Below are 14333 nucleotides of genomic sequence, written 5' to 3'. Positions count from 1 at the left end.
TTAATCTTTGATTTTCTTCTTCATCCAGTGTAGACCATCTCTTCTTCAGGCCAGGAGTCATTTCTGTAGAAAATAAGTTATCTAGAGCACCACTTCCAGAGCATATTCTCCACTTTTTTTCCCAACTACTTCACTACGCAGCTGATTACAGATGTGCATCCACCATTAATTTAAAATTTATTATGCAACCCACCATTCCAAATATAAATTGTAATCCTCCACTGTGCCCCCACTAACTATAAATTGCCACTTTCACCACCCAATAAATGTTAATTAGAACTTGTACTTTTTCCCCTAAATTCTTTCCAGTCACTGCTGCATCCCCAACTCTTTCACTTTGTACCCCCATCACCGCCGATTCATTATATTTACATGCTCCCCTCCAACTCAGTTCAATGTCATGTCCTCTCTCCTGCCCCACCCTCAATTCATTATAATTTGCACCCTCCCATCCTCAGTTTGTCATTCACTGCCCCATGTACTCCACCTTCCGTTTATTATCACTTTCTCCACCCCAAGCCCATTTAATTCCTTTTACTGTTTACTCTCCCTTTACCTTGGCTCACTTCGCCCCATACAAGAGTCAGGGCAGTAATGCCCTGATGGCGACCCTGTGTGCCATCCAATAAACCTGGCAGCTCCTAGACATTTGTAGCTTAAGGGACACGGATTTCAAAAAGGAGTATTACTCCCATTATCTCTGATATTTATACATGTCCCCTCACCCCCAATTTTATGGCAACCCCATCTTATATCCTCCAACAACCTCCCTCCCTGCCACCAATCATGCATCCCCATTGTTTGAGCCACAATCCCAAGTATTAAGCCACATTTCCCTCACCAGCTGCCCTTGCACAGTTAAGAGCCTCTGTAAACCTCTGGACTTCTGTGCCGCTGAAGTAGTTGCATCCGGGTATGTTTGCCCCTTTTTGTGTTTGTTGTACAATTGTATTGAAGCCTATTATTTTCCTGCATATGGTAGAAATACAGAATTTAGATTTTTAACATGCTGCTTTTCATTTCCTAGGTAATGATGAAATAAAGAGAGGTGTACTTTTAATGTTATTTGGAGGTGTACCTAAAACAACGCTGGAAGGTACATCTCTGAGAGGCGATATTAATGTGTGCATTATTGGAGATCCCAGTACATCTAAAAGCCAGTTTCTAAAGTAAGAATTTTAATTGTTTTTTTTTGTATATATAAATATTAACCCCTCACCTCCACAATGAAGTTTATTTTAACATTTGCATTTTTTCCAAACACTTCTTTCAAGGGCCATACCTTTTTTTTTTTTTACTTTTCAATCCACATATCTGTATGTGGATTATGATCTGTATTTTTCCAATGAGTAACATTTCTCCTTGTGGAGAGTGACAAGTGAAGCATGCTGAGATGAGGTGCAATGCTCCTCTGGGAATATGCAAATTGTCTCTTCACAGAGGAAGAGGACTAGAACGCTTGTGCCACCTATAGGAAGTAGCAATCCTAAAAGTCAATCTCAACCCTTTAAAGGGAAACTGTCACCCCCATAATCGAAGATGATTTAAGCCCACCAGCATCAGGGGCTTATCTACAGCATTCTGGAATGCTGTAGATAAGCCCCCGATGTATCCTGAAAGATGAGAAAAACAGGTTAGATTATACTCACCCAGGGACGGTCCCGCTGCGGTCCGGGTCCAGCGCCTCCCATCTTCATACAATCACATCCTCTTCTTGTCTTCACGCTGCGGCTCCGGCGCAGGCGTACTTTGTCTTCCCTGTTGAGGGCAGAGCAAAGTACTGCAGTGTGCAGGCGCCGGGAAAGGTCAGAGAGGCCCAGTGCCTGCGCACTGTAGTACTTTGCTCTGCCCTCAACAGGTAAGACAAAGTACGCCTGCGCCGGAGCTGCAGCGTGAAGACAAGAAGAGGACGTTATCCTATGAAGATAGGAGGCCCCAGACCGGACCGCGATGCCCATCAGGACCGGACCGTGACTCCCATCGGACCCAGACCGCAGCAGGACCGCCCCTGGGTGAGTGTAATCTAACCTCTTTTTCTCATCTTTCAGGTTACATCGGGGGCTTATCAGATAAGCCCCTGATGCCGGTGGGCTTAGCTCATCTTCGATTTTGGGGGTGACAGGTTCCCTTTAACGAGCCTTGTCACATGACTTTGGATAAAAGCCAAAACCAGAATCTCAATTTGCAGACACTGTGTTTCAGGTACTGCCCCTCGTCAGTGCAAAGTGGAGATCTGGTTTGGCTGTGTGAGGGGCGGCGTCTCACCAGAAACCAGGGGGTAATGTTTCTCCTCTGAGCTGTGGTTTTGAAGTACACCATTTATTTTATTCCACAACATATTGAATTATACAGTAAAATAATCCCAGTGGGATGAGATTGGGATAATAAATTCTCACCATTGTGGTGTTTGTGAAAAAAAAAAAAATAATAAAAAGCTGGCTGGCAGGCATTTTTCTCTTTCTGCCATGGTAACTAGTGATGAGCGAGTGTACTCGTTGCTCGGGTTTTCCCAGAGCACGCTCGGGAGACCTTCGAGTATTTGACTGCTCGGAGATTTAGTTTTCATCGCCGCAGCTGAATGATTTACAGCTACTAGCCTGCTTGATTACATGTGAGGATTCCCTAGCAACCAGGCAACCCCCACATGTACTCGGCCTGGCTGGTAGCTGTAAATCATTCAGCTGCCCCGATGAAAACTAAATCTCCCGAGCAGTCATAAATACTCGGAGGTCACCCGACCGTGCTCGGGAAAACCCGAGCAACGGGTACATTCCCTCATCACTAATGGTAACCCATCTGTGTCCTGTGATAACATCACGGGCATCAATGGAAGTCCAGTCCAGCCACGCACAGGCAAGAGAAGTATTTAAATGTCGCCGGACTTTGACAGCAGCATCTAACTGGTTAACAGAGATAAGGGCTCAACTCCAGCCCCTGTTGTTAGGCATATGTTGGATATTTAACATAGCCAGCATCTATAGTGTATGGGGAGAGCACTGCCCCTAAACACATTCCACACACACAACCCCAGTGCTGGGAAAAAAAACCTGAAAAACGGATAAAAACGTGACCATATGACTAAGGTTTTTACATCCTGGAAAATAAATGTTCACAAACAGATGTAAATTCTGCGTATTTTTGTGTACTTATAATTTAATGGGAAAATTGTTTAACCCCTTCATGACCTTGTGATTTTCTGTTATTTTTTTATTTATTTTTTTCCTCCTCTTATTCCAAGATCCATTTTTCTCCATAGCCGTATCAGGGCTTGTTTTTTGTGGGATGACTTGCACTTCTGAATTACACCATTCATTTAATCAAGGAGTTTTTTGCTTTCCTAGTGCATTGAAACTGCAAAAAGTGCAATTCCACATTTTTTATTTTTTATTTTATTAACCATGTTCATGTGGCACTTCAGGAGTTCAGGTACCACAGTGGTATTGCCTTCCTCTCGGGGAGGGTGATGCCATGCCTGGAAACGAGGAGAGTTCCTTTGGCAGGTAACCTGTACATGCAACACTTTCTGACTCCAGGCCAGAAGGGGGAGCGCTAACCCTGGTTTCAGGGGAACTTCCCTATATACATTCTGATCTGGAGGACGAGCTAGTTAGTCTGGAGCAGACAAAGAACAGTGAAGGAGCACAGGAGAAACAGTAGCTGGAAGGGAATCGTGACTGGGCACCTTCCAGGCTGAGGCTCCGAAACCGGACACCGAGAGCCCGAGACTGTGTGGAACTACAAGTCCCACGGCAGAACCAGTGGGCAGGAAACTGAATGGCACTTGCCCACATTGCACCTGAGGTACAGCAATAACCAAAGCCCGGAGTCACCGTGGATAGAGACCCCAAAGAATCAGTTTGAGTTGACTACCGTGCAGGTACTGTCCCAGGACAGGGGGTAAAAGAGGACCTTGTAAGGAAGCCACAGGCAGCAAGGGACTAATATTCAGCGCATAGTGGAAGGCTCGCCATCTGACCTGGCAAAGGGAATCTCACTCATCTTCAGGCTGCCTGGACTCCATTGACACCTGTTGCCGGTACCCTGGACTGAAGCTGACTACATCAGTAAACCAGGTAGAGAGACTGCAACCCTGTGTCCTCTGTTTATTCTGACACCACACCATTCTTATCACACACACTGGGAGCCCTGGGGACCCAGCTTCACCTGTGGGAAGTGATACCATCTTTACTGCAGTGTCATTACCCCCAGGGGACCCCTTTAAGCAGCGTCGGTCACCCCTGACGGAATGCCACAGGTGGCATCACAAACTGTTATTGCAGCGCCCCAGAGACCTGGTCGTTGCAGTAACATCGCTCTGCCACTAAGGGGAGTGATGGTACGTCTGATTGCACTGAAGGAGTTCACCTGACCAGGTATCACAGGCACCAATACACTTCACAGTCTGGCCTCCAGGGGGAGCTAAGGATACTAGGCATTAGGCCACTCCTCACAATCTGGTAAAACTGGGGGTTGGATAGAAAGTGAGAGAAGCTGACTGGGTTTTGCCCAGGCAACACCGAGTGAGAGAAGGGGTTGCTTGAGAAGATTCAGGGGGGTCTCTGTCAGGGGTTAATCCTGACAGGGGCCTAGCGAACAAAACAGAACGTTAAGGAACCTCGCCTGCACGACATTGCGGCGGTATCTCAAGAAAGGACAAGAAGCGAGGTTTATTGTGAAGCAGTGAGAAACGAGATCACAGCAAAAGGGAGATAACACCAGTAGGAGTCGTGCCGTAAGATTGAGGCAACATCCTACTGAGGCGCGTAGCCGGTGGCCGGAACGCCGAGGAAGTATTGGGCTCCAAGCATTACTTCAAACCAACGGCAGGACAGTTAATTATAGGTTGGCTGTCTGACCTAAATCACCTAAGCAGACATAGGGGGCAATTGTGGGAGAGGGGCGACACTAGGGTCCCGGAAGAACTCCAGGCCTACCCGTCATACGGGTGCGTCCTAGCCATATCATCTGGGGGACGGAGAAGAACATCAGAACAGAAAAAAGTTATGAGAAAGAACATCAGAAACAGACACAACAGTTGTGAGGACTATCCCGTGGTGCTCAGCAGGGAAGTACTACAACACACAGGTGCTAGAAGGTAGGCACAGATTTCCACCTGCAAAGGGAACTCTGGAGGTGCCTTCGGACCGGCCGGTCTCAGCCAGCCCTGTTAACAGTACTCCGGATTGAGGATCCTGAAGCCTTCATTAAAGAGGTAAAGAGACTGCAACCCTGTGTCCTCGTTATTCACCGCGACCTACACCACGCACCATCATCACACCTTTCATTGGACGCCCCTTAGCAGGGTCACGGACCGGGTCTAGCCACCGTGACAACCCAGAACTGAGACAGAGAGGCCCGGTACCGAGTACCCCGCGGCCCTGCATCTGGGGGCGCTCCATTATCACTTTGCAACTCCATTTAAAGACTATCCCTTTTACTTGGGCGCCCAGGGCTACGAACCGGGTCGCTGCCGCTGTGTCAAATCCCCTTTAAGTACTGAAGCGATGGCCGGGGGACCACCACGGTGCAGGAAGACTACTGTACACAAGATGAGGTGCAAACAACCAAGGGTAGATTTATTGGGAGGCAAGGAATGATGTGGGTGAGGAAGATGCAAACAGGGTTCTGCAATGGCAAGAGACACTTTACAAGAGTTATAAACTTTATCTTGTCCGCAACATAGCACAGTGCTCCAACTATTACAGACTCAGAATATGTCTCTCACGCAAATTTAAACAATAAACAAATAACGATACTACTCTACATATAACCTCCCTGGCCTTTACTAAGCAGGCCACACGGCTTCCGTGTCCTGACTACTGAAGCCTACACTAGGCCCTAACAGGTGCATCAAACAGGAACAGACTCACGGTGATGTTGGGGACTCAGGTCCAGTCCCAGGGGGGCCCCCAGCAGTCTAATATGGCGGTGCGCATGGCTTTCTGTCAGCTCTATGAAGCGTGGTCTTCTCCTTGCTTCTGGATCCTAGGGATGCTCCTGGAAACTGTAAGTCCCTTTCTCAGTATCTTCGTGGCTTCACAAACTAGCACAGAACAGCCACCTTTGCTGTACCCAGAAAAGTCTTGCAAATTTCACAAGTACACTCTATCCCAGACTGTGGGACCTTTCTTGTAGCAAACAGCACACAGTTCTCTCTAGCAGCTTCAGCTCACACACAGTTCAGGCTCAACACCTCCCCTCATTCTAGGGCAGTTCATCTTCACAGTCTATAGCAGGGGGAAGCAGGACATTTCATCACACCAGACAAGGGGGTTCTGTCTCTTAAATTGGCAGCGTGTTACTGTCCATATCAGCACTACCCTCTTACAGTACCGGACCCGGTACAGAGTACCCCTAGGCCCTGGCGGGCGTCCCATTCACTGTATGGTAAAAACTGACCTGGCAATATGAGTCAGTTCATGTATGCAGATACCAAACATGTATAGTTAGTGTGTGTGTGTGTGTGTGTGTGTGTTTTGTTTGTTTTTTTTGTTGTTTTTTGTTTTTTAATGTGGTGTGAATGTGGAATTTTGTAAGATAAAAAATTTGCTTATGGCCCAATTTTCAAAGACTATAACATTTTTGGGGACATAGGACTTTAACTTTTATAGTTACACCATTTTCCAATCAGATCTTTTTTTCTATACTGATAGAACGAAGTTTTACAAAAGCAGTGATACCAAATGTGTTTTTTTCTTCTTCTGCAATGAATAATCCTGTTAAGACTTGAAGCAATCGCTTGTGCTATACATTGCAGCGGTGAAGCAGAAGTGACCTCTTTTGAAAATCGACTAAGGGCCAGCATTCATAGGCAAATAGTTATGAGAGTTATAGGGGTCATCAGCAGAACCTTGGCTGTTATGATAAACCATCGGTGCCCCACAATCGTGTGGCATGGCGATGAGTGGGGATGAATGTGACGGGCATGACAATGGGTGGGTTAACAGCTGCGGATGGTGCACTTCTCTAGCCACAGCTGTTAAAGGCACACAATGACTGAGTAAATTGGCCATAATATGTGAGCTGGCACAGCCAAACCAGATCTCCGCTTTGCACTGACGAGGGTCAGTACCCTGGAACAGTGTCTGCAAAATGAGATTCTGGTTTGGCTATTATCCTAAGTCATGTGACAGGGCTCATTAAAGGGTCAACATTGACTTATAGGATTGCTACCTTCCAATAGGTGGCACTAGAGTTCTAGTTCTCATCCTCTCTGAAGAGACAATTTGCATAACTGGCATCAATGTCATGGACACTACCTTTGATGTAAATGTACATCAAAAGTCGTGAAGAGGTTACATTTATTTGCAGTACAAATAGAATCAAGTACACCATAAAATGTTGCTGTCAAACAAGCGGTAAATAGGATAAAATGAAAGTATGCAATAATTATAGATTAAAAAAAAAATGTTTTTAAGGCTGGTTTCACATTTGCGGTTGTGTCCGCAGCGTTTGTGCTGCAATTTTCAGCATGCGTTGTGTATTCCTATCTTTAACATTAGGGACTCAGGTGCCTGCGATGGGTTGCGTTTTGCTGCGTCTGACGATGCATGCGTCGTTTCGTTGTCTGCGGCTTGGCGCGGTAAACGCTACATGTAGTAATTTCAGAGGCGTCAATTTGCCGCCTCGAAACGTATGCGGCTGTTAGTGGTATGCATGTGGCAAAAAGAACACGCACATTACGGTCTATGTGAATGAATGCATTCGCAAGCACATGCGTTTGCTTGCGTTTGTGAACGCATGCGTTGTATCACAGGAAAACATGTATAGACACTGATTAGCCACCCCCTCATACAAACTGATAAAAGGAGGGAGTGGGCATTTGCAGTCCATCAGACTGGGAATAAGAGCAGACAGACGCAGGAAAGAACCTGGGAGGAATCAACACTCTGAACAATGTGAGTATCAAAGGCAATGTCATTATTTTCTATTTTCCGTCTTTATATGTCCTAATTTCAGTCTTTTTTTTTTTCTTGCTGCATGCATCAGAATGTCATCATCTTCTGAGGAGCAATGGTTTGGGCCTGCACAAGGTGGAAATGAAAGTGTAGTGAGTACTCACCTCTTCAGATTGGTAAGTATTCTCTTTCGCATCTACACATGTGACACATTTTTTGTTTCCTTTTTTTAGAACAGTTCTTCCACTGCGGCAGAGGCTGAGCAGGAGCAGTGTGGACACAGTCGGGTGGCAAGGCAGCAGCGGCTGGCTGACTTCTTATTGTATCCTGACTTTACTGTTCTTCACTGTTCATTTCTTTATTTTCCTCCGTCTCTCCCTTTTTCTTCTTGACTACTTTTTTTCTTGACTTTGAATATTCATGCCAGTTTTCTGTCTCTGTTGTTTTCTTTCTTTTCCTTATGTTAATGTATCCAACATCAATGTCTTTATTAATTTTTTAGGTTCCAGAACGGGATGAGAACCTCATTGACAATGACATCCTAATCTCCCTTGTCCATGATTAAGTCCCGTTGTGGGACACCCGGGTTCTGCAGCACTCGGACAACGTGATGATCTGGCATCTATGGAATAAGGTAGCCAAAGCGATGTGGAATGGCTGGGACTAGGGTTGAGCGACTTTCATTTTTTAAAGATCGAGTCGGGTTTTGTGAAACCCGACTTCGTCCAGAGTCGAGTCGAGTGCAGTCGGCCGATTATCGCTAAAAGTCGGGGATCGACCGAAACACGAAACCCAATGCAAGTCAATGGGGAAGCATAGTCGGCAGTGAGTGGAGGCCAGGAAAACACCTACAGTGCCCATTTTAATGCCAAAAACATCTATTCTTGTTTCTGAAGCTTGTCAATCTTAATTAACTTTATAATAATAGTTGTTCAATGGAACTTGGGGGTCATTTGGCAAATTTGTGGGGGGTAGGGCTGGTTCAAGGTTTTAGTGGGCCCAGGAATCGTGGACTATGTCACGGCGGTGGAGCAGGGAGAGGTAAGTATTTCAACGTTGCAAGTGCTGTGATCCTGAGCAAGCAGGGGGGCACACTTGTTCGCATTGGCACTGGCACAGGGCCCCTCAAAGTACAGCGGTGTGTTTGCACGGCGGGGGTGCCTCCCACCAGCAGCGACACTTTTGCGTACTCTGAGGGGCCCTGTGCCAGTGACGTCGCCAACGAGTATGCCCCCCCACCTGATGAAGGAACCTGCACTTTCATCTGCACCTTCCTCTTTGTCCCTGTGTAAGGTGGTATAACATGCGGGAAGGGGAACCTTACTTTCAGCAGGGTCAGATTCTGGCTGTGTAGAGTGCAAGGGGAATGTAGTGGTCTAGGTCAATGTACCAGCAGACTCATCTAGCAGTGGCTGGGCAATGGGCAGGATGAGGAGGAAACACAGATATAGGGCCAAAGAATAAAGTAGGCTACATGCAGTTCAAAATTGGTAACAGGACTAAACAGGTGGCATTGCTTTGTTCAGTGGAGTAGCAAACCCAGGAGCAGCAGACACTGTTTTAAGGGCCCAAACACACTAATAGGCCAAATGCAGTTTAATATCTGATACTTTAGGCCAAAAGCCTAAGACTGAAGCTCAGCTTTATTCAGTTGAGGGCAAACACCAGGGAGGGGCAAACACCGTTAGTAGGCCCTAACCACCAATTTTTAAAAACACAGCACTTAATGAGAGCCAGAAGGTTGAAGCTCAGCTTTATTCAGGTGAGGACAAACACCAGGGAGGGGCAGACACCGTTAGTAGGCCGGAACCAAAGTTGAAGGCCAAATGCAGTTTAATTTCTGATACTATAGGCCGAAAGCCAGAAGGTGGAAGCTCTGATTTAGACAGTGGAGGACAATTTGAATTAGGGACTGCAGACAGACTTAGTAGGCTGTCCCCTGTGGACCATGCATCCACCACATTAACCCATTGTGCCTTAATGGACACGTAATCTTCCGTGGCCATGCCTACAGGTCCATGCGTCTGTTGTCAGGTGCACCTTTGTACTCACAGATTGCCAGAGTGCATGGACAATGCGGTCTTTTACATTCTGGTGGAGGGTTGGGATGGCTTTTCTCGCAAAAGAAGTGTCGACTGGTTAGCTTGTAGCGTGGTACAGCGTAGTCCATCATGGCCTTATTAATAGTAAATAAAATATATAACTAGGCTCTATGAACTTTTAAATAGGTTCCAGGGGTACACGGGCAGCATTGGTGTGGTCAGTGGAGGAGTATTGCAAGTAGGGGCCGCAGACAGGCTATCAAAGGCCTAAAATAACAAACAATAGGCAGGCATGGCAGCTTTAAATCGGTTACATGGATACACAGGCAGGCACTCAAGGCAGCATTGTGGTCAGTGGAGGAGTATTGCAGGTAGGGGCCGCAGACGGGCTATCAAAGGCCTAAAATAACAAACAATAGGCAGGCATGGCAGTTTAAAATAGGTTACATGGATACACAGGCAGGCAGCATTGTGGTCAGTGGAGGAGTATTGCAAGAAGTGTCTGACAGTTAGTACTCCCAAAAAATAAATAGATGTTAATGTCTCGCAAAACAACTATAAATAAAAAAAAGGGTGGCATGCTTAGGTACAGGGGTGGGCTCATCTGCAGAGTTTATGACAAAGTAATTTGGCAGTAAATTAGTATTTACTGGTGTCAATATAGGACACTGACCCAGACTACTGTAACTATCATCATAGATGTCAACAAATTGGTATTGATTGTCAGTGCCAGGCATTGAATGATGTCAGCGCATAGACTAAACATTGGTGGAGCTGTGCGAGATAATTTGGCACGTGGTAGAGCACAGTTTCAGCTGGGGGGGGGACTCTCTTGTGGCCGGCGGTACCGCCCCAGGGCCCCTCATGTTACAACGGTGTGTCTGATGTTGGGTGCGCACCACCACCGCCAGAGACACTACATTGTACTATGAGGGACCCAGTGGCAGTGCCGTCGACCAAAAGCGAGCACACCCACCTCTTCTGACAAACAGCACTGTAACTAACGGGTGCTTGCGCCAAGTGTCGAGAGTGAGACAACGGCCCCATGGGGGGAGTTTTCCCATTGGGGGATGTGTAAACATGTCATATGCTGGTCAAACAGCTGCTGCAAATTAAGAGATTTTAACACTCAGTAAGACCAGTCCACAAGCAAGACCTTTTTATAGGAAAGCTAGGTGTCAGCCGGGAAAGGTGGGGCAAAATAATTTGAAATCCAGGAGTGGTTCATTTTAATGAAGAAGAGATCATCCACATTTTGGGTAGCCAGACGAGTCCTTTTATCGGTTAATATTGAACCAGCAGCACTGAATACTCTTTCTGATAGCACACTAGCTGCTGGGCAAGCAAGCTCCTGCAACGCATATTCTGCCAATTCAGGCCATGTGTCAAATTTGGATGCCCAGTAATCAAATGGGAATGACGGTTGAGGGAGAACATCAATAAGGGCTGAAAAATAGTTAGTAACCATACTGGACAAATGTTGTCTCCTGTCACTTTGAATAGATGCTGCAGTACCTGTCCTGTCTGCGGTCATTGCGAAATCACTCCACAACCTGGTCAGAAAACCCCTCTGTCCAACGCCACTTCTGATCTGTGCACCTCTAACACCTCTGCCCTGTAGCCCCCTGCAGCTCGTGTGAGAACCATCACCGGCGCTGTGTGCTGGGAATGCCTGAATCAAATGGTCTACAAGAGTAGCTTGTTTGGTTGCTATACTTGCTAATATTTGTTCGAGGTTCTCATGTGGCATAATATTTTGCAATTTGCCTTTATAGCGAGGGTCAAGGATGCAGGCCAACCAGTAATCGTCATCGCTCATCATTTTAATAATGCGTGGGTCCTTTTTGAGGATACGTAAGGCATAATCCGCCATGTGGGCCAAAGTTCCAGTTGGCAAATCTGCGGTTGTGCTGGTTTGAGGGGCAGTTACAGGCAAATCTACGTCACTTGTCTCCCTTACAAAAACAGAACCCGGCCTTGCAACGCCACTAATTTCTGTTGGCTCAGGAGAAGCTTCCTCATTAAAAAAGTACTCATCCCCATCATCCTCCTCGTCCTCCTCCTCCTCTTCGCCCGCTACCGCGTCCTCTACACGGCCCTGACCAGACAATGGCTGACTGTCATCAAGGCTTTCCTCTTCCTCGGCTGCAGACGCCTGCTCCTTTATGTGCGTCAAACTTTGCATCAGCAGACGCATTAGGGGGATGCTCATGCTTATTATTGCGTTGTCGGCACTAACCAGCCGTGTGCATTCCTCAAAACACTGAAGGACTTGACACAGGTCTTGTAGCTTCGACCACTGCACACCTGACAACTCCAGGTCTGCCATCCAACTGCCTGCCCGTGTATCCTCCCACAAATACGTAACAGCATGCCTCTGTTCGCACACTCTCTGAAGCATGTGCAGTGTGGAGTTCCACCTTGTTGCAACGTCGATGATTAGGCGATGCTGAGGAAGGTTCAAAGAACGCTGATAGTTCTGCATACGGCTGGAGTGTACAGGCGAACGGCGGATATACGAGCAAAGTCTGCGCACTTTGAGGAGCAGGTCGGGTAACCCCGGATAACTTTTCAGGAAGCACTGCACCACCAGGTTTAAGGTGTGAGCCAGGCAAGGAATGTGTTTCAGTTGGGAAAGGGCTATGGCAGCCATGAAATTCCTTCCGTTATCACTCACTACCTTGCCTGCCTCAAGATGTACAGTGCCCAGCCATGACTGAGTTTCTTTCTGCAAGAACTCGGACAGAACTTCCGCGGTGTGTCTGTTGTCGCCCAAACACTTCATTGCCAATACAGCCTGCTGAAGCTTGCCACTAGCTGTCCCTTAATGGCACACCTGGTGTGCAACAGTGGCAGCTGCGGATGGAGTGGATGTGCGACTGCGGTCTGTGGACGAGCTCTCGCTTCTGCAGGAGGAGGAGGAAGAGGAGGAGGGGGGCAAACGCCTACAGCCAACTCTTTCCTTGACCGTGGGCTAGGCAGAACTGTCCCAATATTGCTGTCCCCTGTGGAGCCTGCATCCACCACATTCACCCAGTGTGCCGTGATGGACACGTAGCATCCCTGGCCATGCCTACTGGTCCATGCATCTGTTGTCAGGTGCACCTTTGTAGTCAGACTGCCTGAGTGCATGGACGATGCGGTCTTTAACATGCTGTTGGAGGGCTGGGATGGCTTTTCTAGAAAAGAAGTGCTGACTGGGTAGCTCGTAGCGTGGTACAGCGTTGTCCATCAGCGCTTTGAAAGCTTCGCTTTCAACTAACCGGCAGGGCATCATCTCTAATGAGATTAGTCTAGCAATGTGGGCGTTCAAACCCTGTGTACACGGATGTGAGGATGAGTACTTCCTTTTCCTAACAAGAGTCTCATGTAGGGTGAGCTGGACTGGAGAGCTGGAGATCGTGGAACTAGCGGTGGTGCCGGTGGACATAGGTGAGTGAGAGAGGGTTGGAGATGGTATTCTTGCCGGTGCCCTACATGCAGTGTTTCCTACTACTAACCTGGTGATTCCCTGACTGCTTTGGCCTGGCGACGAAAGCTGCACAGATACTGCAGGTGGTGTGGGAAATGGTCGGCTTACAGGGAGGGAAGGGATGTAGCGTTGCTGACTAGCTTCATTGGCCGAGGGTGCTGCAACCTTTAGGGACGTTTGGTAGTTAGTCCACGCTTGGTGGATAAATGTCTATGCATGCAACTTGTATTTAGACTTTTAAGATTCTGACCTCTGCTTAAGGTAGTTGAACATTTTTGACAGATGACTTTGCGCTGATCATTTGGATGTTTAAAAAAATGCCATACTGCACTCTTTCTACTATCGGATGCCTTTTCAGGCATTGCAAACTGAGCTTCTTTAACCGGATGGCCACGCTGTCCTCCAACTGGTTTTGGTTTTGCCACGCGTTTTTGGCCAGATACGGGCCAGGCAGATGGAACCTGTTGTGATGTTGATGCCTGCAGCGGCTCCTCCTCCGCTTCATAACTACTGCCGCCTGCACCCTGTTCCCCCAATGGCTGCCAATCGGGGTCAACAACTGGGTCATCTATGACCTCCTCTTCTATGTTGTGTGCAACTTCGTCTGTGTCACCGTGTAAGCCGGTGGTATTGCGTTCGTGACGGAGCACCATAGTCTCCGCTGGTTTTGATTCTGCCTCAGTACACTGCGAGGGCAATGTTCTGGTCTGAGTCAAAGGAACAGCATAGTAATCTGGCTGTGGCTGTGCATCTGTGCACTCCATGTCCGATTCAACTTCTAATGGGCATGGCCTGTTAACTGTTTCACTGTCTAACCCAGGAACGGTATGTGTAAAGAGCTCCATGGAGTAACCTGTTGTGTCGACTGACGCATCCTTCACTGTTGTTTTTAGTGAAGGACACAAGGAAGCGACTTGTTCC

The 14333-nt window shown here is 47.4% G+C and overlaps 1 protein-coding gene across 6 annotated transcripts in view; it reads left to right on the top strand.

The window, feature by feature from the left end:
* LOC143782201 (maternal DNA replication licensing factor mcm6) overlaps positions 1-14333 on the top strand; it is a 544832-nt gene that overhangs the window by 230772 nt on the left and 299727 nt on the right. For all 6 annotated transcript variants that reach the window (XM_077269402.1, XM_077269399.1, XM_077269397.1 and 3 more), the window contains one exon: positions 1028-1169. In XM_077269402.1, coding sequence (XP_077125517.1) covers positions 1028-1169 — 142 coding nt within the window. The remainder of the gene's footprint in view (positions 1-1027; positions 1170-14333) is intronic.

Source organism: Ranitomeya variabilis, chromosome 6 (assembly GCF_051348905.1).
Source record: "Ranitomeya variabilis isolate aRanVar5 chromosome 6, aRanVar5.hap1, whole genome shotgun sequence".
In the NCBI taxonomy this organism is placed as follows: domain Eukaryota; kingdom Metazoa; phylum Chordata; class Amphibia; order Anura; family Dendrobatidae; genus Ranitomeya; species Ranitomeya variabilis.
This window is presented reverse-complemented; position numbering and strand designations above follow the sequence as displayed.